At 40.8% G+C, this 27,328-nt stretch overlaps 1 protein-coding gene across 1 annotated transcript; it reads left to right on the top strand.

Moving 5' to 3' along the window:
* Window positions 1-4,253: 4,253 nt before the first annotated feature.
* Window positions 4,254-11,488, top strand: LOC110487384 (uncharacterized). The gene is made up of 2 exons (XM_021559316.3): window positions 4,254-4,927; window positions 10,109-11,488. Exons 1-2 carry the CDS (start codon window positions 4,618-4,620, stop codon window positions 10,744-10,746), a joined length of 948 nt encoding a protein of 315 aa, XP_021414991.3. The 5' UTR covers window positions 4,254-4,617; the 3' UTR covers window positions 10,747-11,488.
* The last annotated feature ends 15,840 nt before the right edge of the window (window positions 11,489-27,328 follow it).

Raw genomic sequence — 27,328 nt, 5'->3', positions numbered from 1 at the left:
CGGAACCTAAAAGACGCACATTTTTCATTTATTTCATAAAAGTTTAATATTATATTAAGTCGTTCAAAAATAAGCATGTGTTGCTTGATTCGTGTTTAATGAGTGAGAATCTAAAACAAACTTTACTCACCACTATATATTTGAACTGAACCATACTTCTGACATGGATCATTTTGACCCCAAAAGGCATATCTTTTATCATAGTCAAAATGTGGTTTATTAAAATCTTCAAATGTTTAATTACTTTGTCAATCAACTTGTTCTTAATAAATCTAAATCATGGATTAGTGTTTCTGTATCAATATGGACTTTTAACAAATTCAAATCCTTTGGAGTCATTTTGACCCCAGCCAAAAGCACCTTTGATAAATAGGACATTTACTTCAAATCAAAATCTAATTTTATTGGTCACATACACGTGTTTAGCAGATGTTATTGCGGGTGTTGTGAAATGCTTGTGGTTTTAGCTCCGACAGTGCAGTAATATCTAACAATTTCACAACATATACCCAATACACACAAATCTAAGTATTCAAATCTAGGTTTCTCTGTAGACATGATCCATCCCACCATAGGGTGGAGGGGCACCTGTAACAGTGGTTTTGAACAAATAGACACCTGCAGATATAGTGCCTCCCATGTACTCTCCCAAGATCGGATTTTTCTATACCATGTATCACATGATACAAAACTGGCAATTGTAGAAAACTCTGCCAGCGGTAGAAAACTCTGCCAACACTCTGCCAGCAGTATAAAACTCTCCCAGTGGTAGAAAAGTCTACCAGGAGTATACAGTGCATTCGTAATGTATTCAGACCCCTTCACATTTTCCACATTTTGTTACGTTACAGCCTTATTCTAAAATGGAAGATTTTTCCCCTCATCAATCTACACACAATACCCCATGATGACATCATAATACCCCATAATGACATCACAATACCCCATAATGACAAACCAAAAATTGAGTTTTTAGACATTTTTGCACATTTATTTACTTTTACTATGAGACTCGAAATTGAGCTCAGATGCGTCCTGATTCCATTGATCATCCATGAGATGTTTCTACAACTTGATTGGAGTCAACCTGTGGTAAATTAAATTGATTGGACATGATTTGGAAAGGCACACACCTGTCTATATAAGGTCCCACAGGTAACCAAGCAATAAGGTCAAAGGAATTGTCCGTAGAGCTCTGAGACAGGATTGTGTAGAGTTCCCCAAGAACACAGTTGCCTCCATCATACGTAACGGAAGAAGTTTATTATTATTTGTAGTCTTGCATCTCATCTACTTTGATGCTAATAAGCATGTTTAAATAAGGTTTATTAAGGATCGCCATTAGTTCCTGCCAAGGCAGCAGCTACTCTTCCTGGGATTTATGGAATTATTGTTGTGGAAAAACAAAAGTCTAATTTCAGTACTATTATATATATTTTTGTACTTTGACCCGTTTTTGTGATTACAACTCCCCTACGGACTCGGGGGCGAAGGTCAAGAGCCATGCGTCCACTGAAACACGACCATGCCAAGCCACACTTTACTTCTTGACACACTTAACCTGGAAGCGTGTCAGAGAAAACAGTCCAGCTGGCGACGGAAGTCAGCGTGCATGCGCCTGGTAAAAACATGTCACATTTAAGCAATAAGGCCAGAGGAAGTGTGGTATATGGCCAATAGAGCAGTAAAAATACATGTTTTGTCATACACATGGTATACGGCCTGATATACCACGGCTGTCAGCCAATCCGCATTCAGGGCTTTAACCACCCATTTTAAAATGTAGCTTTAACATTATATTATAACATCAATTCCTATAGTACAGAACAAAATGTAAGTATAGAATTTCAGTAGCATGCTGCTTAAAAACTACACATTCGTTCAAAACATTTGGAAAGTTAGTGCCCATTATTAAGACAGTACTTACTGGTGGTAATCAGATCTTCTGACTCCTCTGTCAATATGACCGTTCTCTCCCTCTTTCTCCTTCACTCCAAAAACTGCATCCTCCTCTTTCTCTTCCTCTTCTTTTACTGTAACGTATTTTTCTTATTTCACGGTAACAGCCTCACCCTCTACTTATTTGAACAGTGACATCCACCTCTTCCTCCTCCTTTTTCACGACAATGTTCAGCCCTAGAGCTTCTTTCTCCGTCCAGCAGACCTCCTCTTTAACATCACTGAGCTCATGATCGGGGATGTTAGCCAGTTAGCATGAGCGACTAGTTTAGTGCTAGGCGAATTTATGAAGCCAGCTAGTTGACTAACAATGTACCTATAACATTTAAATGGGGGCAATTAACTAGATGTCAGAAGTATATTTAAAACACAGATGCAAATATGCACAGAAACAGCCTAAATGTTTCGGCTTTGTTGGCTACAAAGGTGGCTGACTCGTTGTTGATCCGTTCCGTCCACTAGATTATACATTACGCTCGCAGCAGCCTGAAAGACGCACATCGCTGTCTGCTGATTGGTGTGGGAAACGCAGTTAAGATACTTTTTTTTGTTGCACACAAATGTATTTTTCATTCCTTTCATGAAATAATATTATATTGAGACGTTCAAATTGAGCAGTGCATATTTTGAGTGAGAATTTAAAACATACTGTCCTTCACATCTGTATTTAAGGCAGTTTCATATTCACACACTGGTTGATTTATCTGTCAAACTAGGAATGCTCTGCAGCCTAGTTTAACAGTGATCTATGTTCTATGAAAGCAGCTGGGAGCAAACTGGAGAATAGTTAGAGGAAAACAAACCTAACTGCATCCCCAGTTCCTGGTATATCATCAGACTGCATACAAACCTAACTACATCACCAGTCCCTGGTATATCACCAGACTGCATACAAACCTAACTGCATCACCAGTCCCTGGTATATCACCAGACTGCATACAAACCTAACTACATCACCAGTCCCTGGTATATCACCAGACTGCATACAAACCTAACTGCATCACCAGGCCCTGGTTTATCATCAGACTGCATACAAACCTAACTGCATGCATAGTCCCTGGTATATCATCAGACTGCTGTGACGACCCTCCCACTCTGTCTGCCGAATTCTTTCTCTTTGCTCTTGTTTTCCTTAATAGGATGTCAGTGGGTGGAGCCGGGAGGGTAATCAGTGAAATGGCAGATTTTGGTTGTGCCATTTTTTGTGGCAATTTTGGTTGGTTGCGTTGGCACCTTTCAACACCCCTCATTATCACATGTATACACGCGACCACTTACACTACTGACTAAACACACACCAGTGTTAATTGTATTTACTTTACTTCAGTTAATAAATATATTTTGTTCTTCTTTATCTCCACGTTGTCTCACTTTTTGTTACGGTCTTCGAATGGAGACCAGTTAGAACCCAACTAACAAAACCCAACTAAAACATGACTGCAGATCAGAAGAGCAGAGACATACAGAATGATGGCAGAGAAAATCCCCAACATCCAAAATAGGTAAGATTCCATGATGGGTAAACAAAGCTTCCTGAAGCATTGATGCTTTACAGCCAATTGTCTCAAAAATAGGTTCATTACTCAAGGCTTTGGGCAACACAGAATTTAGAACAGCCAAATTATTTTAAATGACACCCCACACCGTAGCACGTAGCAGCATAGCCTTTGTGACATTATTAGAGATGACATCCCACACCGTAGCACGTAGCAGCATAGCCTTTATGTCATTATTATAGATGCGATACCACACCGTAGCACGTAGCAGCATAGCCTTTATGTCATTATTATAGATGCGATACCACACCGTAGCACGTAGCAGCACAGCCTTTGTGTCATTATTATAGATTACATCCCACATCGTAGCAGCATAGCCTTTATGTCATTATTATAGATGACATCCCACACCATAGCACGTAGCAGCATAGCCTTTATGTCATTATTAGATATGACATCCCACACCGTAGCACGTAGCAGCATAGCCTTTATGTCATTATTATAGATGACATCCCACACCATAGCACGTAGCAGCATAGCCTTTATGTCATTATTAGATATGACATCCTACACCGTAGCACGTAGCAGCACAGCCTTTGTGTCATTATTATAGATGACATCCCACACCGTAGCAGCATAGCCTTTATGTCATTTACTAAACCACTGGCCGTGTTCGAGAGCATCAAATCCATGCTGCATTGTGGGTAAATGGTGACTGGCTGACTGATTTATAAATCATAATGAGTAGTTATTTATCATGCGAGGTGATTTGTAGATCAATCAGTCGCCTGCAGTGTCGAACCAGCCCAATACCAAACCAATCAGGTGGTTGTTCGATTAAATGAATCTTCAGACGTCGTTGATGACGATAAAGTGATACAGGCATCAATCAGCACACTGCTTTGAAGTTTACTGCTTAGAGATTTGGACGCATGCCTCGCTTCTTTCAGCAGCAGCAACAGTTAGTCACCCACCTCTGTAGCTTGCTAGACAAAATAGCCGAAAGCTCTTTAGACGCTTTAGTGTATATTAGCCACTGTGTTTTAAACCCACTTCTGTAGTTAGTTATCCGCTTTAATTTCATATTTACGGTGTTGTTGTTATTAGTCAGCTAGCGGGCTGGTTAAGTTAGCATTAGCCTAGCTAGCTAACATCTCCGACCATGCGGCCAGTAAGCCACTCTCCTTCTAATGAAGAGGAGGATATCACAATAAAACAAGAAGTAGAGAGTGAGGCCGTTACTGTGAAAGAAGAGAAAGACGCGTTCAGAGTGAAAGAGGAGGAGGATGCAGTTTATGGATTGAAAGAGGAGGAGGGGGAGATGACTGTCCCGTCCAAAAAGGAGGAGGAAGAAGAGGAGGACCCTGGATATCTGGGCCCGGTTTCCCAAACGCATCTTAAGGTGTCCAATGGTTCTAACGGTGCAGTTAGCAATAAGATGGTTTTGAGAAACCGTTCCCTGATTAACACTAGTAAGTATTGTCTTAAAAACAGAGGCTCAAACTCTGCAGTTGAACTGATGTTTGGTGTTAAAATGGAAATATGCAATAGCTACATCCATATTTAGACTTATTTATTTATAGCTATTGATTCTTGAAGAATATAACACATGCCTCATGAGCTTAGGTCAACTGTTGTACTCCATCAGATCCCCAAATAAGCTTTTTTTTACTCTAATGTTTAGAAACAATGTAAATCAACGCTGTATAGCCTCAACATGGTTAAAACTATAATGTTGATGGTCAGTCCTTGCATCCATAGGTCTGTCTCTGAATTTTGAAAGTAGTTATATTTCTCCAACCCCATAATCATTTTATTACCAAAACAGTGGTGGAATGACAGATTTGTTATTGTTTGAACTGCAGATTGCTGGGTTGTGTGGGTTTTTTAAAAGCAACAAAATGGCTGCCCAGAGGCTTGGTTTGGTTAAGAGCTGAGGGATGGGGGAAGGAGAAGTATATCCACTCTCAAATTCATAGAGAACGATATTGTAGCAACCGTAACCTAACACTAAGCGACCTCGTCAAGAAGTTCAGAAATCTTGGCGTAACAGTTATAAGGTGTTGGCTTGACAGTCACTGGACCCAGGTTTGAGTTCAGCTCGGGGCTACCCCCAGAATTCACTACACAATGAATAGTGACTGGCCATCCACAAGATCAAAATGATTGTTTTAAACAGATTGCGGCTATATAGTATATTCTATAATTGCCAGTGTAGATTTCCTGTGGGGGCAAATTATTAGCGCTGTTAAGTCATTGTGTAATTTTCAGCCAATTTTTTTCATGCCATTACATTAAAGGCAAGACATTCCTAGATTCAATTACATTCATGAATTGGCTTGAAACCTTTGTTTTAAACCTTCCTCAAAGTTGGTGCCTTGACGGATTTGTAAAAAATGGTTTGTTATGAAACACTTTTTTTATTTATTTAAATGTAACCTTTATTTAACTAAGCAAGTCCGTTAAGAACAACATCTTATTTACAATGACTACCTACCGCGGACGACGCTGGGCCAATTGTGCGCCACCCTATGGGACTCCCAATCACTGCCGGTTGTGATACATCCTGGATTTGATCCAGGGTGTCTGTAGTGACTCCTCAAGCACTGATATGCAGTGTCTGCTGCAACACTCGGGAGCCCCAAAATCATGTTCTAGTGTTGTCCCCAATTAAAATATATCTTGGTCAACCAAGAGTCATCTGTAATTTCTACCAATCGCCCCATGTGTTTTTATAAAATCTATATGTACTGAACGTATGATGCTTTAAGCACGCTGTTTGATTAAATAAATAAGACACACAAATGACTAGAGGGAGCCAGTCATCAATATAACCTGACTAGGTGGAGCCGGTTAAGAACACATTCTTATTTTCAATGACGGCATAGGAACAGTGGGTCTGCCTTGTTCAGGGGCAGAACGACAGATTTGTACTTTGTCAGCTTGGGGATCCGATCTTGCAACCTTTCTGTTACTAGTCCAACGCTCTAACCAACGCTCTAACCACTAGGCTACGCTGCCACCCCAACCTAACCAGAAGAACCCCCCCCCCCCCCCCCGCTGCTGGACTTCGTAAATTCTGCCGTTCTTGCGGGGTCCTCCTCTAACGTATCTTGTAGGGTCAGGTCTGGGTGGTCTGCCAGGGGCCGTTTCATTTAGTATCTGTTTGGGTCTGCATGAGGAATAATTGTATTTTCCCATAGTATGTTTCCTGAAGTTGACCAACTGAAAGGGAGTGTAACTTTATGACTATTGTTGGATTCTAAACTTTGAACATTGAGATATTAAAAACATGATAGGTCAGACGCAGAGTATATAAACGAGTGAGATCTGTAGAAAGTGGAATGTGCTGGGTGGACAGGAGGAGATCACAGGATTGCTATATCTGTGGATTAGGCGAAGGAGGGGTTGAGGTCAGGAGGTCAGGTCAGATCCCCTGAAGGGAGTAATAAGTGTTTAGTATCCTGTTACCCTCTTCCTGTCGACCCAGAAGATGTAAGGATTGGAGGGAAGGGGGGGAGTGTCCAAAGTGGGGTATATGTACCTGTGATGGTCAGAACATGTTTTTGTCTGAATTACAACTGTAACGACCCTTAGGGATGAACTAAAGTTGTTTAAACACTTCTGCAAGCAGGCCTTTCTAATCGACCTGGCCCGGGTATCCTGGAAGGATATTGACCTCATCCCGTAAGTAGAGGATGCCTGGTTGTTCTTTAAAAGTAATTTCCTCTCCACCTTAAATAAGCATGCCCCTTTCAAAAAATGTAGAACTAAGAACAGATATAGCCCTTGGTGCACTCCAGACCTGACTGCCCTTGACCAGCACAAAAACATCCTGTGGCATACTGCACTAGCATCGAATAGTCCCCACGATATGCAATTTTTCAGAGAAGTCAGGAACCAATACACACAGTCAGTTAGGAAAGCAAAGGCTTGCTTTTTCAAACAGAAATTTGCATCCTGTAGCTCTAACTCCAAAAAGTTTTGGGACACTGTAAAGTCTATGGAGAATAAGAGCACCTCCTCCCAGCTGCCCACTGCACTGAGGCTAGGAAACACTAACACCACCGATAAATCCATGATAATCGAGAATTTCAATAAGCTTTTCTCTACGGCTGGCCATGCTTTCCTCCTGGCTACCCCAACCCTGGCCAACAGCTCTGCACCCCCCGCAGCTACTTGTCCAAGCCTCCAAGAGTCTCCTTCACCCAAATCCAGATAGCTGATGTTCTGGAAGAGCTGCAAAACCTTGACCCGTACAAATCAGCTGGGCTAGACAATATGGACCCTCTCTTTCTAAAATTATCTCAACCTCTTTCGTATCGTCCAAGATTGTTAAAGATTGGAAAGCTTCAAACGGGGTGACACTCTAGACCCAAACTGTTACAGACCTACAGTGCCTTGCGAAAGTATTCGGCCCCCTTGAACTTTGCGACCTTTTGCCAGATTTCAGGCTTCAAACATAAAGATATAAAACTATTTGTTTGAAGAATCAACAACAAGTGGGACACAATCATGAAGTGGAACGACATTTATTGGATATTTCAAACTTTTTTAACAAATCAAAAACTGAAAAATTGTCCGTGCAAAATTATTCAGCCCCTTTACTTTCAGTGCAGCAAACTCTCTCCAGAAGTTCAGTGAGGATCTCTGAATGATCCAATGTTGACCTAAATGACTAATGATGATAAATACAATCCACCTGTGTGTAATCAAGTCTCCGTATAAATGCACCTGCACTGTGATAGTCTCAGAGGTCCGTTAAAAGCGCAGAGAGCATCATGAAGAACAAGGAACACACCAGGCAGGTCCGAGATACTGTTGTGAAGAAGTTTAAAGCCGGATTTGGATACAAAAATATTTCCCAAGCTTTAAACATCCCAAGGAGCACTGTGCAAGCGATAATATTGAAATGGAAAGAGTATCAGACCACTGCAAATCTACCAAGACCTGGCCGTCCCTCTAAACTTTCAGCTCATACAAGGAGAAGACTGATCAGAGATGCAGCCAAGAGGCCCATGATCGCTCTGGATGAACTGCAGAGATCTACAGCTAAGGTGGGAGACTCTGTCCATAGGACAACAATCAGTCGTATATTGCACAATTCTGGCCTTTATGGAAGAGTGGCAAGAAGAAAGCCATTTCTTAAAGATATCCATAAAAAGTGTCGTTTAAAGTTTGCCACAAGCCACCTGGGAGACACACCAAACATGTGGAAGAAGGTGCTCTGGTCAGATGAAACCAAAATTGTTTTTTTGGCAACAATGCAAAACGTTATGTTTGGCGTAAAAGCAACACAGCTCATCACCCTGAACACACCATCCCCACTGTCAAACATGGTGGTGGCAGCATCATGGTTTGGGCCTGCTTTTCTTCAGCAGGGACAGGGAAGATGGTTAAAATTGATGGGAAGATGGATGGAGTCAAATACAGGACCATTCTGGAAGAAAATCTGATGGAGTCTGCAAAAGACCTGAGACTGGGACGGAGATTTGTCTTCCAACAAGACAATGATCCAAAACATAAAGCAAAATCTTCAATGGAATGGTTCAAAAATAAACATATCCAGGTGTTAGAATGTCCAAGTCAAAGTCCAGACCTGAATCCAATCGAGAATCTGTGGAAAGAACTGAAAACTGCTGTTCACAAATGCTCTCCATCCAACCTCACTGAGCTTGAGCTGTTTTGCAAGGAGGAATGGGAAAAAATGTCAGTCTCTGCAAAACTGATAGAGACATACCCCAAGCGACAGCTACAGCTGTAATCGCAGCAAAAGGTGGCGCTACAAAGTATTAACTTAAGGGGGCTGAATAATTTTGCACGCCCAATTTTTCAGTTTTTGATTTGTTAAAAAAGTTTGAAATATCCAATAAATGTCGTTCCACTTCATGATTGTGTCCCACTTGTTGTTGATTCTTCACAAAAAAATACAGTTTTATATCTTTATGTTTGATGCCTGAAATGTGGCAAAAGGTCGCAAAGTTCAAGGGGGCCGAATACTTTCGCAAGGCACTGTAAAATGTAAAAAATAAATATCGTAACTTTATTGACAACACCCAAATGGATACTGTCATTAACGCGGTTTTTCAACAATTACACATCTTAATACTGTAGCAAACAGGACATTCAAACGAGCCTTACAATTATAATCCAAAGTAGTGTGAAATGTACTCATAAGCAACCTGGAAATGGAGGTTACTCCCCTGAGTTTTCCCACATTCACATTCAGAATACATTGTAAAAAAGTAAAATCTTTGCTCACAATTTTTGCTCCAGGCAGATATACGACATCCATAACTATCGGTTTCCTCATTAGCAGGGAGAACTTTCTGCAATCAAATTGCCATCGTGCCGCAATTTTAGAAAACACAAAGGGGCCTATATTGGAGACCAAAAGACTTCTGGCACACTGCTTAGTTTCAACAACATGAATATCTTACTTCTAGCCTACAATCTTCGATGTCACTACTTATGTGAAAACAAGACAAAATATGACTATTCTTGCTCATTTTAAGACAATTGTCAAATAATTTTAACATCCATTACAGACTTCAATTGTTGTCGAACATTATGGCTATGCTGTTGGCATCATCTTTTACAGTGGATTACCGCTGTTGTGGGCCTTTAATCATCTGTCTTTGTTGTTCACACAGGAGAGATACAGGACTATCGTGGATCCTCTGGGGAGCCTGAACAACCTCATGATGGTGATGAGGCAGAGAAGAGTCTCTCCACATCAGGACATGTCAAGAAACACCTGCAGAGACCCACTGGGAAGAGAACTCACTGCTGCTCTGACTGTGGGAAGAGATTCACCTCCTCATCAGGCATTAAAATTCATCATAGAATCCACACAGGAGAGAAGCCTTATAGCTGTGGTCAATGTGGGAAGAGTTTTACTTCATCTAGTTGTCTTATTGTACACCAGAGAACACACACAGGAGAGAAACCTTATCTCTGTGATCAATGTGGGAAGAGTTTTAATTCATCTAGCTGTCTTACTGTACACCAGAGAGCACACACAGGAGAGAAACCATATAGCTGTGATCAATGTGGGAAGAGTTTTGCTAGATCAAACATTCTGACATTCCACCAAAGAATACACACAGGAGAGAAACCTTATAGCTGTGACCAATGTGGGAAGAGTTTTACTTCATCTAGTGGTCTTATTGTACACCAGAAAACACACACAGGAGAGAAACCTTATAGCTGTAATCAATGTGGGAAGAGATACTCTGATAAAAGATCTCTGATTAAACATCAGAAAATACATGAAGGAGTTGTTTCATGATATCAATGACTTAATGTCACAATGTAGAATGTTTTAACATTGTAGTAGTAAGAGTATTTTTATGATGTCACAATGAAGCTTAAACGTTTGCCCCCTTATCAATTGATTTCAACATGATATGGATATTAGCCCCAGGGGCAAAATACAGGCTCTGAAATGAAATAGTTACTGTTTATGAGATTTAACAAAAAGTGGAAGAAAAAAAAAGTTTGTTAGTCAGTATGAGTTACACTTGTGCTGGCTTGTCCATCTCGTTAGTGGGAAGGTGTTTCACCTGAGGTGGTCCAGGTTCTATTTAAGAGTGTCTGGCCCAGTGCTCCAGTTGTCTTAATAGATGTGGAGAGTCAATGCCTTTAGTTGCTCCACTTTTTTGGTTTGCTTCCTGTCTTTCAGTTTGTTTTGGGTTTTTCTTTTGTTTTTCTCTTGTGCAGATTTAGTGGGTCTCGTGGTGGGTGTCTTTTAGGTCCCAGTTGTTGTTACTAGTCAACTTTCAGTGAACACCATAGTGTCTATCGGAACCGCTCCTAAAAAACAAGTTATGTTTTGGGTTGGATGTAGCATCATATTGTTAATATTTTAATCAATGGCATTTCCTTACAATGCTCATTAGTATTTCAGTTGTTAGTCTTCAGTTTTTTATTCTCAATATTTCTGTTTATTTTCATTGTTTTTCCCTGTGAAGCCATTGTGTTTCATCCATGTCTGAAATGTGCTGTATAAATAAAGCTTGATATGATTTGAACATATTGCAAAACAAATGAACAATTAATCAACAGACTCTTGGTCCATCTTAGTATGAAAAACAGTATATTCCCACTTTTCCAGCCTGCTAAAGGCGAGATGGAGTGGTAAACACCACCCCTGGCTCTACAAGAGGCTTGAGGTGGTCGCCCACAGCTCTGCTTATGTCATGTTCTGTGGCTTTGCCGTTCCATTTCTTGACTGCCCCTGCAACACAGAAAGAAACACATTTAGTCATATCAAATAAAACAAGTAATGGATATGGAGCATCTACAGCCTCAGTTACCCCTGGCACCTAAATGTGACTTCTGTCATCTGATCATTCCAAGCTGCATTAGGTCTGGATGCACAAAAGTCACAATATGCTGCATTAGGTTTAGATCAGCCAGGATGGGCATTGTGTTCCGAATTTGAGTCTGGCCACCGAATATGCATAAACAATGTAAAAGATGGGGTGAATGAGTGGGGAAAAGTATATTTTACACAAATTACCTTCATAATATCAAAGTACGAATGCATGTGCCTGACGGTAAATTAACTTTCATACAGCCGAAAGGGGTGAGAAATTACACCAATATCAATGGACAATTTGCACTAATGTAAATAAACATGGATGATGGAACATATTACCTTTTGCTTACGTGATGAACCGCAAAGGGGACATAAATATTTACCATCTAAACCATGTGTGACCTTTCACCTCTCTGGCTGTAGAAGTGTTCTTCCTAACCAGTCCCTCAACAGCTCTCTGACTGAGCTCCACCCTCACTGGGTCTTCAGAGGAGAGGAAGGCTGAGGAGGGATGGAAGGATGAATGGATCAGTCAGTCAATAAAGTGGGACGTCCCTAGCCCATTGAAGTTGATTTTTTAAATGGTTAAGGTAGGGGTTAAGGTCAGGGTTTAGGGTAGAGATTTCCCAAGGATCCCTGATAGCATTGACCATTGTGCATTATTCTGTCTCTTTTACATAGCAGGTGTAAAATAAACAGACACGGCAAGTAGACACGCAGTGCATTATGGTCATTGTAGTGTTAAAATAGCATCTAATTTTGCCAATTTGTTTGTGGAGTTTGAGAATAATGTGATTGTCAGCCCTAACAAACCATTCTAGCATCTCACCAGGCTCTGTAAATGGCTTCCTTTGATGAAGTGTTCCTTCTATTCCAGGGGACAGCAGAGGAACTTCATCGATTCCACTCCTTCATCAATACAAGCAGTGAACATCTGAAATTCACCCTCACCTTTGATGGCATGAAACAAGTTATCTGGACAATTTTATTAAAAGGGAGGGGGGTGGCTTTAGCACAGACCTATACAGGAAGCCGACGGGCATAAATTCCCTGTTACGCCGGGACAGCTTCCACCCTACACCCCTAAAAAAGATCCTCCCCATCAGCCAATACAGTCGCATACACAGGATTTGTAGTACACATAGTGACTATGACAAACAAGCCGACTGTCTGGATGAGTGTTTCAGTCAGTTGGGTTACCCAGAGGAACGGCTGGATGAGTGTTTCAGATAGCGGGGTTACCCAGAGGAATGGCTGGATGAGTGTTTCAGACAGCGGGGTTACCTAGAGGAATGTCTGGATGAGTGTTTCAGATAGCGGGGTTACCCAGAGGAATGGCTGGATGAGTGTTTCAGACAGCGGGGTTACCTAGAGGAATGGCTGGATGAGTGTTTCAGACAGCGGGGTTACCCAGAGGAATGGCTGGATGAGTGTTTCAGACAGCGGGGTTACTCAGAGGAATGGCTGCATGACGCAAGTGATCGTTATAAAAATACAGTGGTGGAAAAAGTACCCAATTGTCATACTTGTCATTTTAATTTTGTAACTATTAAACAAAAACATAACTGTTTGTACTCATATGTAACCAAATCGTGGCTACGACTAAGTTAATAGGTCTTTACCCACACTGTATTGTTACACTGTTGAGTAAAAACTCATGCTTCCTACACTTTAACTTTTTGTCTGAAAATAAAATATACATTTTACTCACCTGCGTCCAGTCAGCAGATGGACTTTAGGCCGCCCGTTGTGACTCCAAGAATTCAGCAGAGCAAGTTTGTATGAAGGTCTGGTTATTAAATGGGTACATAGTTCAATAGTACTATCCTCTAAAACGCTCTGGTGACAAACTTTGCTGCCCTGTTTCCAGTTGTCCACATTGCTGGGAGAACCTATTCAAGTAAGTAAGTAAATAGATTTTGGAAATGTAAAAAAAAACCCAATGTATTATTAGCTAACTAGCTACAGTGCGGGCTAACTCAAATGAGCTGCTAAATGAGCTATCTAGACAACTTCACATACTGTATAGATAGATAGCTAGCTAAGTTAATTAAATATCAGCAACTACCTAACTTTAAATTAGCTAGCTATCTATTTATCACAGTAAAAAACAAACTCCAAATGCATTTGTAGGTAGCTAGCTAACAGCCATGGAGGAGGGTGAAAGGATAGCAGCCCCAACTGTCAGTGAGAGAGGAGGCTATTCTGGATAGGGCAGGTACTTTTGTGTTGTTCCCGTCCCTAGAAGTGAGGACGGAGATAATAGTAACATAATATTCCGTGTGGTGTAATTTGACTATAATGAAGTCTGTTTCTTGTGAGGTTTTCTGTCCTCAGATAAAGAGCGCCATGAAAGCCAGTCAACATATGAAGAGGTCCCAATGAAGAGCAGAGGTTCTCAGTCCTGGGGACTCAAAGAGGCACATTGTTGTTTTTGCCTCAGCACTGCACAGCTGATTCAAATGATCAACTCATCATCAAGCTTCAAGTAGTATTTATGTATTCATTTGTGATGCCATCCTTGATATGATCCTGTTATTGTCAAATGCTACACATGCATATATGTGTGCTCATGTGTCTATCAATCCAATGTCATGATTTGTTTGTACACCATAGACTACACTATGCACAACCAGAGGCCCTTTTAAGAGCAATTCACATTGCAATAAGAGTATTCTTCCATTTACTTAGCTATGTCAACTGCAGTTATTCAATTCCCAATTTCTCTCCCTTTGATTTCTACGTCTTATGTGAGGTTGCTGTTTAGGTAAGGGTGTGTAGTCTGTGCAAAAACAATACAGGCTATTTTAAATCACCCATATAGAAAAAATGTAGAACAATTAGACACCCTATAACCCTACTTGAGTAAAGGTCAAAGTATTTGGTTTCAAATATACTTAAGAATCAAAAGTAAAAGTATGAATAATTTCAAATTCCTTATATTAACCAAACCAGACGGAACCATTTTCTTGTTGTTTTATTTACAGATAGCCAGGGGCACACTGCAACACTCAGACATCATTTACAAACGAAGCATTTGTGTTTAGTGAGTCCGTCAGATCAGAGGCAGTAGGGACGACCAGGGATGTTCTCTGTTTCCATCAGACTCTATTCTAAAATATTACTTTATTTTTGGAATGTAGTGAAGTAAAAGTAAAAGTTGTCCAAAACAAAAATAGTAAAATAAAGTACAGATTCCACAAAACAACTACGTCAGTAGTTCTTTTACTTAAGTACTTTACACCACTGGTACTGTTACAGCTGCTCTCTCCTCCTCAATGCAAGGAACTAGGTCCAAATCCCTATCCTCCGTGGTTTCCCCAACCTAAACTCACTGAGATGAGGTCCAAAGCCCTCTCCTCCAAGGTTTCCCTAAACTCACTGAGATGAGGTCCAAGGAGGTGAAGTCTATTAGAGGTGGTTTGGTTAACCACATCAGTATCCTTGCCTGAAGACTTGTTAGGTTTCCAAGCACTTTAATTTGTTGTCCATGTTTCTTGGAAAGAGACAGCAAAGTTAAGCCCAGTGTGTACCAGGTGGACAATGGGTTTGATCCAGACCCTGTCAGTGTGCCAGGTGGACATTGAGTTTGATTCAGACCCTGCCAGTGTGCCAGGTGGACATTGAGTTTGATTCAGACCCTGCCAGTGTGCCAGGTGGACATTGGGTTTGATTCAGACCCTGTCAGTGTGCCAGGTGGACATTGGGTTTGATTCAGACCCTGTCAGTGTGCCAGGTGGACTTTGGGTTTGATTCAGACCCTGCCAGTGTGCCAGGTGGACATTGGGTTTGATTCAGACCCTGTCAGTGTGCCAGGTGGACATTGGGTTTGATTCAGACCCTGTCAGTGTGCCAGGTACACATTGGGTTTGATTCAGACCCTGCCAGCATGGCCAGAAATGTATTCCAAGGTCAGTAATTTATAACCACAGAACCACCACAGACCTTTCATGCGTAACTAAAAACACCTAAGTATTAGATTTACTGCCATGGTCTAGTATGTCACCGCCTCAGATACCATTCACAATGCTGGCTGAGGTATGAATAAAACATGACATATTACTTCCTAACCATTCACAATGCTGGCTGAGGTACCAGTAAAACATGGCATATTATTTCCCAATTGTAAAAAATGGTTTTATCTCAGTGGGCTTTTCTATTGTTGAGGAATGCAAGAAGTGTTGTAACATAACTGCCTGATATGTGGGGGAAGGGAAGCTGCTCACTGATTGTCTGTAGTGAAAAGGGTCCCTCCAAAAATCTATCACTATTCCAACTGACATATCAAATTCTCCCCCAAATCTACCACTACTATGCCAAGCCTCCACAGACCCTGTGAACAAATCATTTAACATTCAAATATGTCATTTTAAATATCTCAATTCAATCCAGCTGGGCCTTTTTAACACAGACAGCTGTTCCTGCTTTAGATGTTATGCCTTTGTACAGATCTAGGATCAGTTCTCCTCCACAATGCATATACAGTACCGGTCAATTGTTTGGACACACTGTCGTGGAAATTTCCTGTATTTACCAAATCATGAGAGCAAACCACACACAAGTTATCACAAAGTCCATCTTTAATTACAGTGCCTTGCGAAAGTATTCGGCCCCCTTGAACTTTGCGACCTTTTGCCACATTTCAGGCTTCAAACATAAAGATATAAAACTGTATTTTTTTGTGAAGAATCAACAACAAGTGGGACACAATCATGAAGTGGAACGACATTTATTGGATATTTCAAACTTTTTTAACAAATCAAAAACTGAAAAATTGGGCGTGCAAAATTATTCAGCCCCTTTACTTTCAGTGCAGCAAACTCTCTCCAGAAGTTCAGTGAGGATCTCTGAATGATCCAATGTTGACCTAAATGACTAATGATGATAAATACAATCCACCTGTGTGTAATCAAGTCTCCGTATAAATGCACCTGCACTGTGATAGTCTCAGAGGTCCGTTAAAAGCGCAGAGAGCATCATGAAGAACAAGGAACACACCAGGCAGGTCCGAGATACTGTTGTGAAGAAGTTTAAAGCCGGATTTGGATACAAAAAGATTTCCCAAGCTTTAAACATCCCAAGGAGTACTGTGCAAGCGATAATATTGAAATGGAAGGAGTATCAGACCACTGCAAATCTACCAAGACCTGGCCGTCCCTCTAAACTTTCAGCTCATACAAGGAGAAGACTGATCAGAGATGCAGCCAAGAGGCCCATGATCACTCTGGATGAACTGCAGAGATCTACAGCTGAGGTGGGAGACTCTGTCCATAGGACAACAATCAGTCGTATATTGCACAAATCTGGCCTTTATGGAAGAGTGGCAAGAAGAAAGCCATTTCTTAAAGATATCCATAAAAAGTGTCGTTTAAAGTTTGCCACAAGCCACCTGGGAGACACACCAAATATGTGGAAGAAGGTGCTCTGGTCAGATGAAACCAAAATTTAACTTTTGGCAACAATGCAAAACGTTATGTTTGGCGTAAAAGCAACACAGCTGAACACACCATCCCCACTGTCAAACATGGTGGTGGCAGCATCATGGTTTGGGCCTGCTTTTCTTCAGCAGGGACAGGAAAGATGGTTAAAATTGATGGGAAGATGGATGGAGCCAAATACAGGACCATTCTGGAAGAAAATCTGATGGAGTCTGCAAAAGACCTGAGACTGGGACGGAGATTTGTCTTCCAACAAGACAATGATCCAAAACATAAAGCAAAATCTACAATGGAATGGTTCAAAAATAAACATATCCAGGTGGTAGAATGGCCAAGTCAAAGTCCAGACCTGAATCCAATCGAGAATCTGTGGAAAGAACTGAAAACTGCTGTTCACAAATGCTCTCCATCCAACCTCACTGAGCTCGAGCTGTTTTGCAAGGAGGAATGGGAAAAAATGTCAGTCTCTCTATGTGCAAAACTGATAGAGACATACCCCAAGCGACTTACAGCTGTAATCGCAGCAAAAGGTGGCGCTACAAAGTATTAACTGTAGGGGGCTGAATAATTTTACACGCCCAATTTTTCAGTTTTTGATTTGTTAAAAAAGTTTGAAATATCCAATAAATGTCGTTCCACTTCATGATTGTGTCCCACTTGTTGTTGATTCTTCACAAAAAAATACAGTTATATATCTTTATGTTTGAAGCCTGAAATGTGGCAAAAGGTCGCAAAGTTCAAGGGGGCCGAATACTTTCGCAAGGCACTGTATATGAGCTCCATCACAACCCTGTGACTCTCAGATCAATTCAGTGTCTATAAATGAATTCTCTGAGAGTCCTTACACATTGCAACTGAGATCCTTTATAGCAAAGACACACATAGCCAGACAGCATTGGCCATAATTTATCGTTCAGCTTTGTCTCCTAAACTATGTTATTTTCTCAAACTCAGAACCATAAAACAAATCCTCATATCAACAGGCATATATCACATCCACCCTATCTTGACAAGATCACAGAGACACATTGACTGGCACACAGATATTGTGGAGCTAAGAGATACACGCTTGACCTCTCCCCTCTCTCCGGCCCAAGTAACTTAGTCCTGACAGAGAACAGATAACTGCAAACCCGACCACAGTATTATACAATAATAAACATTCTGATGAGAAGTAACTTACAAACATATGATGAATATAAAACATCTTACCTATGTTACCAACTAATTCTGATTATTCCCCAACAACACCTACAAATTCAATATTTATTCTTTATTTTAACTATTTTCTACATTGTAGAATAATAGTGGAGACATCAAAACTATAAAATATCTCACATGGAATCATGTAGTAACCAAAAAAGTGTTAAACAAATCAAAACATGTTTTATATTCTTCAAGTTCATCATTTTAAAAGGCTAATTGATCATTAGAAAACCCTTTTGCAATTATGTTAGCACTGCTGAAAACTGTTGTTCTGATTAAAGAAGCAATAAAACTGGCCTTCTTTAGGCTAGTTGAGTATCTGGAGCATCAGCATTTGTGGGTTCGATTACAGGCTCAAAATGGCCAGAAACAAATAACTTTCGTCTGGAACTCATTAGTCTATTCTTGTTCTGAGAAATTAAGGCTATTCCATGCGAGAAATTGCCAAGAAACTGAAGATCTCGTACAACACTGTGTACTACCTTCACAGAACAGCGCAACCTGGCCCTAACCAGAATAGAAAGAGGAGTGGGAGGCCCCAGTGCACAACTGAGCAAGAGGGCAAGTACATTAGTGTCTAATTTGAGAAACAGATGCCTCACAAGTTTTCAACTGGCAGCTTTATCAAATAGTACAACAACAACAGTCTCAACGTCAACAGTGAAGAGGCGACTCCGGGATGTTGGCCTTCTAGGCAGAGTTGCAAAGAAAAATCCATATCTCAGATCGTTTAAAAGAAATAGGATTAAGATGGGCAGAATAACACAGACATTGGGCAGAGGAAGATTTGAAGAAAGTGTTATGGACAGACGAATATAAGTTTGAGGTGTTCGGATCACAAACAAGAACATTCATGAGATGCAGAAAAAATTAAAAGATGCTGGAGGAGTGCTTGACGCCATCTGTCAAGCATGGTGGAGGCAATGTGATGGTCTGGGGGTGCTTTGGTGGTGGTAAAGTGGGAGATTTATACAGGGTAAAAGGGATCTTGAAGAAGGAAGGCTATCACTCCATTTTGTAACGCCATGCCATACCCTGTGGACGGCGCTGAATTGGAGCCAATTTCCTCCTACAACAGAACAATGACCCAAAGCACAGTTCCAAACTACGCGATAACTATTTAGGGAAGATGCAGTCAGCTGGTATTCTGTCTATAATGGAGTGTTCAGCACAGTTACCAGATCTCAACCCTATTCAGCTGTTGTGGGAGCAGCTTGACCTTGTGATACGTTAGAAGTGCCCATCAAGCCAATCCAACTTGTGGGAGATGCTTCAGGAAGCATGGGGTGAAATCTCTTCAGATTACCTCAACAAATTGACAACTAGAATGCCAAAGGTCTGCAAGGTTGTAATTGCTTTAAATGGAGCATTCTTTGACGAAAGCACAATTATTATTCCAATTATAAATGATTATTTATTACCTTGTCAACGTCTTGGCTATATTTCCTATTCATTTTGCAACTCATTTCATGTATGTTTTCATGGAAAACAAGGACATTTCTAATTGACCCCAAACTTTTGAAAGGTAATGTAGGTTCAACAGGTTTGAGCAACACAGAATTTAGAACAGTCACATTATTATAGATGACGTCCCACGCGGCCTAGAGCGTGCGCAGCGTAGCCTTTATGTCATCTACTAAACCACTGGCCATGTTCGAGAGCATGAAATCCATGCTGAATTGTGGGTAAATGGTGACTGGCTTATAAATAATAATGAGTGGTTATTTATGATGTATAGTGATTTGTAGATCAGTCAGTTGGCAGTCGCCTGCAGTGTCGAACAAGCCCAATACCAAACCAATCAGATGGTTGTTCGATGAAATGAATCTCCAGAAGTCATTGATACAGGCATCAGCACACTGCTTTGAAGTTGACTGCTTAGCGATTTGGATGCATGCCTCGTAGCTCCGGTATCAAACGTAACATCCTACCGAAAAGTTGACCAAACAAAAAGGAGCAAGCAGGTGTGATTTTCTCATTTGTTTTGAGCCCACGGCAAGAAGGCACCAGAGCCTACCATGCTAATGTGTTCCCACTAGATAACACAACCACACAGTACATGGAAAGCATGAGGTGTGGCTGACATCTGCAAGCTTGAGCCAGCTACCGAGTTGGAAAACAAACTCTGTAGCACAGAGTAGATACTCAATATGACGTTGAGAAAAAGTGCATTGTGGGTAGTTTAGAAGATATCTGGAAATAAGTGAATGAATATGTAATGACCCAAAAACATAACTGTTTGTGCTTATAGGTAACCAGATCTTCAATACAACTAAGTTACTAAGGCTTCAACCACACTGTTTTGTTACACTGGTGAGTAAAAACTCATGCTTCCTACACTTTAACTTGTTGTCTGAAGATAGAAATTTACATTTTACTCAACTGCGTTACCCACTCCAGTCAGCAGATGGCGGTCTGCGACTTTAAGGTTATGCTGTTAGTGTGATGTATAATCTAGTGGACGGAAAGCTTCTTTCAACAGCAGCAACAGTTAGTCAGACACCTCGGTAGCTTGCTCGACAAAATAGACAAACCAATAAAGCTCTTTAGACGCTTTAGTGTATATTAGCCACAGTGTTTTAAACCCACTTCTGTCGTCTAGTTAGATATTCAATTTAATTTCATATTTACGGTGTTGTTATTATTCAGCTAGCCGGCTGGTTAAGAGGCGTTTGGGAAACCGGGCCCAGATATCCAGTTTCCTCTTCTTCTTCCTCCTTTTTCGATGTAACAGTCATCTCATCCTCCTCCTCTTTAACTCCATAAACTGCATCCTCCTCTCCTTTTACTGTAACATCCTCCTCCTCTTTAACTCCATAAACTGCATCCTCCTCTCCTTTAACTGTAACATCCTCCTCCTCTTTCACTCTGAACGCGTCTTCCTCCTTTCACAGAAATGGCCCCACTCTCTACTTCTTGTTTTACTGTGATATCCTCCTCTCCTTTAGCAGGGGAGTTGCTTCGTGACCGCATGGTCGGGGATGTTAGCTAGGCTAATGCTAACTTAAGGCGTCCGATGGTTCTAACGGTGAACTTAGCAATAAGATGGTTTTGAGAAACCGTTTCCTGATTAACACTAGTTAGTACTGTCTTAAAAACAGAGGCACAAACTCTGCAGTTGTTGAACTGATGCTTGGTGTTCAAGGGGAAATGTGCAATTGCTACATCCATATTGTGACTTTTAAATAATTTATTTATAGCCATTGATTCTTGAAGAATATAACACATGCCTCATGAGCTTAGTTCAACTGTTATACCCCATCAGAAACCCAAATAAGCTTTTTTTTACTCCAATGTTTAGAAACAATATAAATCAACACTGTATAGCCTCAACATGGTTAAAACTATAATGTTGTTATCATGGATGGTCAGTCCTTGCCTCCATAGGTCTGTCTATGAATGTTGAAAGTAATTGCATTTCTCCAACCCCATCATCATCTTATTACCAAAACAGTGGTAGAATGACAGATTTGTTATTGTTTGAACTGCAGATTGCTGGGTTGTGTGGGTTTTTTAAACAGCAACAAAATGGCTGCCCAGAGGCTTGGTTTGGTCAACAGCTGAGGGATGGGGAAAGGAGAAATGTAATCACTCTCAAATTCATAGAGAAAGCTATTGTAGCAACCGTAACCCAACACCTAGCGACCTCGTCAAGAAGTTCAGAAATCTTGGCGTAGCACCCCTAAATTCACTACACTATGAATACAGGGACTGGCCATACATGAGGTCAAAATTATCGTTTTAAACAGATTTTGAGGCTATATAGAAAATTCTAGAATTCATCCATGATTTCATAATGATATTTTAACCAGGTTTCTAGGATATATAGTATATTCTAGAATTGCCAGTGTAGATTTCCTGTGGGGGTCAAATTATTAGAGCTGTTGATAAGTCATTGTATAATATTCAGCCAATTTTTTTCATGCCATTACATTAAAGGCAAGACATACCTAGATTCAATTACATTCATGAATTGGTTTGAAACCTTTGTTTTAAAACCTTCTCAAAGTTGGTGCCTTGACGGATTTGTAGAAAATGGTTTGTCATGAAACACTTTTTTATTTATTTAAATGTAACCATTATTTTACTAGGCAAGTCAGTTAAGAACAAATTGTTATTTACAATGACTGCCTACCCTGGACGACGCTGGGCCAATTGTGCTATGGGACTCCCAACCACGGTCGGTTGTGATACAGCCTGGATTTGATCCAGGGTGTCTGTAGTGACGCCTCAAGCCCTGAGATGCAGTGTCCGCTGCGCCACCTGGGAGCCCCAAAATCATGTTCCAGTGCTGTCCCCAACTAAAATACATCTTGGTCAACCATCTGTTCTTTCTACCAATCGCCCCATGTGTTTTTATAAAATCAAATATACGTACTGAACTTGTCTGATGCTTTAACCTGTCTGGCACCAGTGGGACGGTAGCGTCCCACCTCGTCAACAGCAAGTGAAAGTGCAGGGCGCCAAATTCAAAACAACAGAAATCCCATAATTAAAATTCCTCAAACATACAAGTATTATACACCATTTTAAAGATAAAATTCTCGTTAATCCAGCCACAGTTTCCACCATAAATGTTTGATTTATGTTTGTTGGCTTTATGAAATTTAAATGCATCACTCCAAAATGTAGCTGACTGTCTTCTGCAGGTTGTCCTCTAACCAGTGAGGTAAAAGATTTCTCCCATTTCTATGTGTTTTTTTTTGTGTGTTAATTTCAACAGCACGTACAACCTGATTTCCCCCCTAATCGATATCAGTGATTTATTGCTACTTGTTAAAACAACAGCATTTTTGGTGCTTGTGTCCATGGTGAAGACCATTTGGTTTCTGATTGTCTCAAGATTGGGCAGTCAAAAAGATTTGTGTTTTGTGTTTAGCGAGTGCGTTCCATGGATCACAAATTATTTTGACTTTCCATTTTGGAGATGAGTTTTGTTTGGGCTCGTTCCAAGGGGACGAGAGTTCTAGAAGCTAGTGAGGTTTGGGAAGACGACATGTAGGGAGAACCGATTTAAAATGAAAAATACACGTTATTCTTTCTTGTTTTAATTGTTGACAGCCAGTAGACACCATGTTTATATTGTAGTTGATTATAATGTGAAATGGAAGTTGTTTTCTGTTGGTGGTGCGCATTCTCTTAAGGTGTTACAGTCTTTGCTTTTTCCATTTATGTTATAGGTTGGACTTTAGCACGTAGGATGCACTGATTGGTGTCATCTCGTTAGTATGTGTAACACCTGTGCTGGCTTGTCCATCTCGTCAGTGGGAAGGTGTTTCACCTGAGCTGGTCCAGGTTCTATTTAAGAGTGTCTGGCCCAGTGCTCCAGTTGTCTTGATAGATGTGGAGAGTCAACACCTTTAGTTGATCCACTTTTTTGGTTTTTCTTTTGTTTGCCTCTTCTTGGGCAGATTTACTGGGTCTCATGGTGGGTGTCTTTTAGGTCCCAGTTGTTGTTACTAGTCAACTTTCAGTGGACACAGAGCAAAACTGCAACATTGTTATAATACTTTTATTTGATAAAATTGTTGTTTTTTGCAACAGAATAGAGGGTTCTTAGAACTATTGTGTCTGTGTGTTCTACTGAGGATGGGCCTCTGGGAGATAATACTGACAGGAGAATTACAATGTCTTTTGGGTGATAAAACCTAAAGAGACCACATTCCAGAGCATGAGTTAATGTTCTATATGGTACCAGAGAGAGATGACCCCAGGGCCAGAACCTGGTCTCTACACAAAGAGTACTGTTTTTACATGAGATACTGTCTGCTGTGAATTATAAATTACATTTATTATAGTGTACAATTTTCATTAAGCCAAGTTGGCTTTATGGAAACTATATACAATATATAGGAAAGAATATAGTTGAGGGAAATAATCCAAACTTACAGTGCCTTGCGAAAGTATTCGGCCCCCTTGAACTTTGCGACCTTTTGCCACATTTCAGGCTTCAAACATAAAGATATAAAACTGTATTTTTTTGTGAAGAATCAACAACAAGTGGGACACAATCATGAAGTGGAACGACATTTATTGGATATTTCAAACTTTTTTAACAAATCAAAAACTGAAAAACTTTCAGTGCAAAATGATTCAGCCCCTTTACTTTCAGTGCAGCAAACTCTCTCCAGAAGTTCAGTGAGGATCTCTGAATGATCCAATGTTGACCTAAATGACTAATGATGATAAATACAATCCACCTGTGTGTAATCAAGTCTAAACAGTTTTATATCTTTATGTTTGAAGCCTGAAATGTGGCAAAAGGTCGCAAAGTTCAAGGGGGCCGAATACTTTCGCAAGGCACTGTAGTTGTGCCTAGTTAGGACATAACGTTATCTAGCTAGATAACGGTACTGTATTGTAGCTCATACAACCCTGACGGTCACCCGGCTTTCTAATATTTACGTTAATTAACTATAGTAACGTTATGGAAGATATTCACAGAAAACCATCATTGTCTTCGTTATTCATTATTAGTATGTTATATTATTATAATAAATTATTTCGAGACATATTCAGAGCCAAACATCAACACAACTTAACCTTTTTAACTTGTTATCGCATCCAAACTTGTCACCATCGTTTTCAGTTGTAATTGCGAAGTTCCCGGAAGAAGTCCAGCAACAACGGAGGTTCCTCGATGAACCCACCTTCTAACAAGTTCTTTGAAGAAACTTTTGGGGCTGTTTTTCATTGACCAAGAACCCTACGGTTCTTAGGGGATCTGAGAACAACTCCAGTTGAACCCTATATTTTTAGAGTTGTAGTCGGCTCTATTTACTCTCATATTCAAACATGCTGATTAGCATCAATGATCAAGTCAGCTGCTGCTGCTCCAATACAGTATGCGGTGAGACGGTGAACTGACGTTGAATCATAATAATTAAGTTAATTAAAATAAATTAATTATTGAAACTGTTAGTATATAGCATATTAAATATATTAGGCTATTGTTATCATATAGAAACATCATGGAATAATTGTACATCATATTTTTATTTTTTATATTTCACCTTTATTTAACCAGGTAGGCTAGTTGAGAACAAGTTCTCATTTACAACTGCGACCTGGCCAAGATAAAGCATAGCAGTGTGAACAGACAACACAGAGTTACACATGGAGTAAACAATTAACAAATCAATAACACAGTAGAAAAAAAAGAGAGTCTATATACATTGTGTGCAAAAGGCATGAGGAGGTAGGCGAATAATTACAATTTTGCAGATTAACACTGGAGTGATAAATGATCAGATGGTCATGTACAGGAAGAGATACTGGTGTGCAAAAGAGCAGAAACGTAAATAAATATCAACAGTATGGGGATGAGGTAGGTAAAATTGGGTGGGCTATTTACCGATAGACTATGTACAGCTGCAGCGATCGGTTAGCTGCTCAGATAGCGGATGTTTGAAGTTGGTGAGGGAGAAAAAGTCTCCAACTTCAGCGATTTTTGCAATTCGTTCCAGTCACAGGCAGCAGAGAACTGGAACGAAAGGCGGCCAAATGAGATGTTGGCTAAAGGGATGATCAGTGAGATACACCTGCTGGAGCGCGTGCTACGGGTGGGTGTTGCCATCGTGACCATTGAACTGAGATAAGGCGGAGCTTTACCTAGCATGGACTTGTAGATGACCTGGAGCCAGTGGGTCTGGCGACGAATATGTAGCGAGGGCCAGCCGACTAGAGCATACAGGTCGCAGTGGTGGGTGGTATAAGGTGCTTTAGTAACAAAACGGATGGCACTGTGATAAACTGCATCCAGTTTGCTGAGTAGAGTATTGGAAGCTATTTTGTAGATGACATCGCCGAAGTCGAGGATCGGTAGGATAGTCAGTTTTACTAGGGTAAGTTTGGCGGCGTGAGTGAATGAGGCTTTGTTGCGGAATAGAAAGCCGACTCTAGATTTAATTTTAGATTGGAGATGTTTGATATGAGTCTGGAAGGAGAGTTTACAGTCTAGCCAGACACCTAGGTACTTATAGATGTCCACATATTCTAGGTCGGAACCATCCAGGGTGGTGATGCTAGTCGGGCGTGCGGGTGCAGGCAGCGAACGGTTGAAAAGCATGCATTTGGTTTTACTAGCGTTTAAGAGCAGTTGGAGGCCACGGAAGGAGTGTTGTATGGCATTGAAGCTTGTTTGGAGGTTAGATAGCACAGTGTCCAAGGAAGGGCCGGAAGTATACAGAATGGTGTCGCCTGCGTAGAGGTGGATCAGGGAATCGCCCGCAGCAAGAGCAACATCATTGATATATACAGAGAAAAGAGTCGGCCCGAGAATTTAACCCTGTGGCACCCCCCATAGAGACTGCCAGAGGACCGGAAAACATGCCCTCCGATTTGACACACTGAACTCTGTCTGCAAAGTAGTTGGTGAACCAGGCAAGGCAGTCATTAGAAAAACCGAGGCTACTGAGTCTGCCAATAAGAACATGGTGATTGACAGAGTCAAAAGCCTTGGCCAGGTCGATGAAGACGGCTGCAAAGTACTGTCTTTTATCGATGGCGGTTATGATATCGTTTAGTACCTTGAGCGTGGCTGAGGTGCACCCGTGACCGGCTCGGAAACCAGATTGCACAGTGGAGAAGGTACGGTGGGATTCGAGATGGTCAGTGACCTGTTTGTTGACTTGGCTTTCGAAGACCTTAGATAGGCAGGGCAGGATGGATATAGGTCTGTAACAGTTTGGGTCCAGGGTATCTCCCCCTTTGAAAAGGGGGGTGACTGTGGCAGCTTTCCAATCCTTGGGGATCTCAGACGATATGAAAAAAAGGTTGAACAGGCTGGTAATAGGGGTTGCGACAATGGCGGCAGATAGTTTCAGAAATAGAGGGTCCAGATTGTCAAGCCCAGCTGATTTGTACGGGTCCAGGTTTTGCAGCTCTTTCAGAACATCTGCTATCTG

The sequence above is a fragment of the Oncorhynchus mykiss genome, chromosome 13 (genome assembly GCF_057628025.1).
Source record: "Oncorhynchus mykiss isolate SJ-2025 chromosome 13, ASM5762802v1, whole genome shotgun sequence".
NCBI classification, from domain to species: domain Eukaryota; kingdom Metazoa; phylum Chordata; class Actinopteri; order Salmoniformes; family Salmonidae; genus Oncorhynchus; species Oncorhynchus mykiss.
This window is presented reverse-complemented; position numbering and strand designations above follow the sequence as displayed.

Coding starts and splice junctions, on each gene's coding strand:
- LOC110487384 (XM_021559316.3), top strand. CDS start 4,618: ATGCGGCCAGTAAGCCACTCTCCTTCTAATGAAGAGGAGGATATCACA. Junction 4,928..10,108: donor CCGTTCCCTGATTAACACTA/GTAAGTATTGTC, acceptor TTGTTCACACAG/GAGAGATACAGGACTATCGT.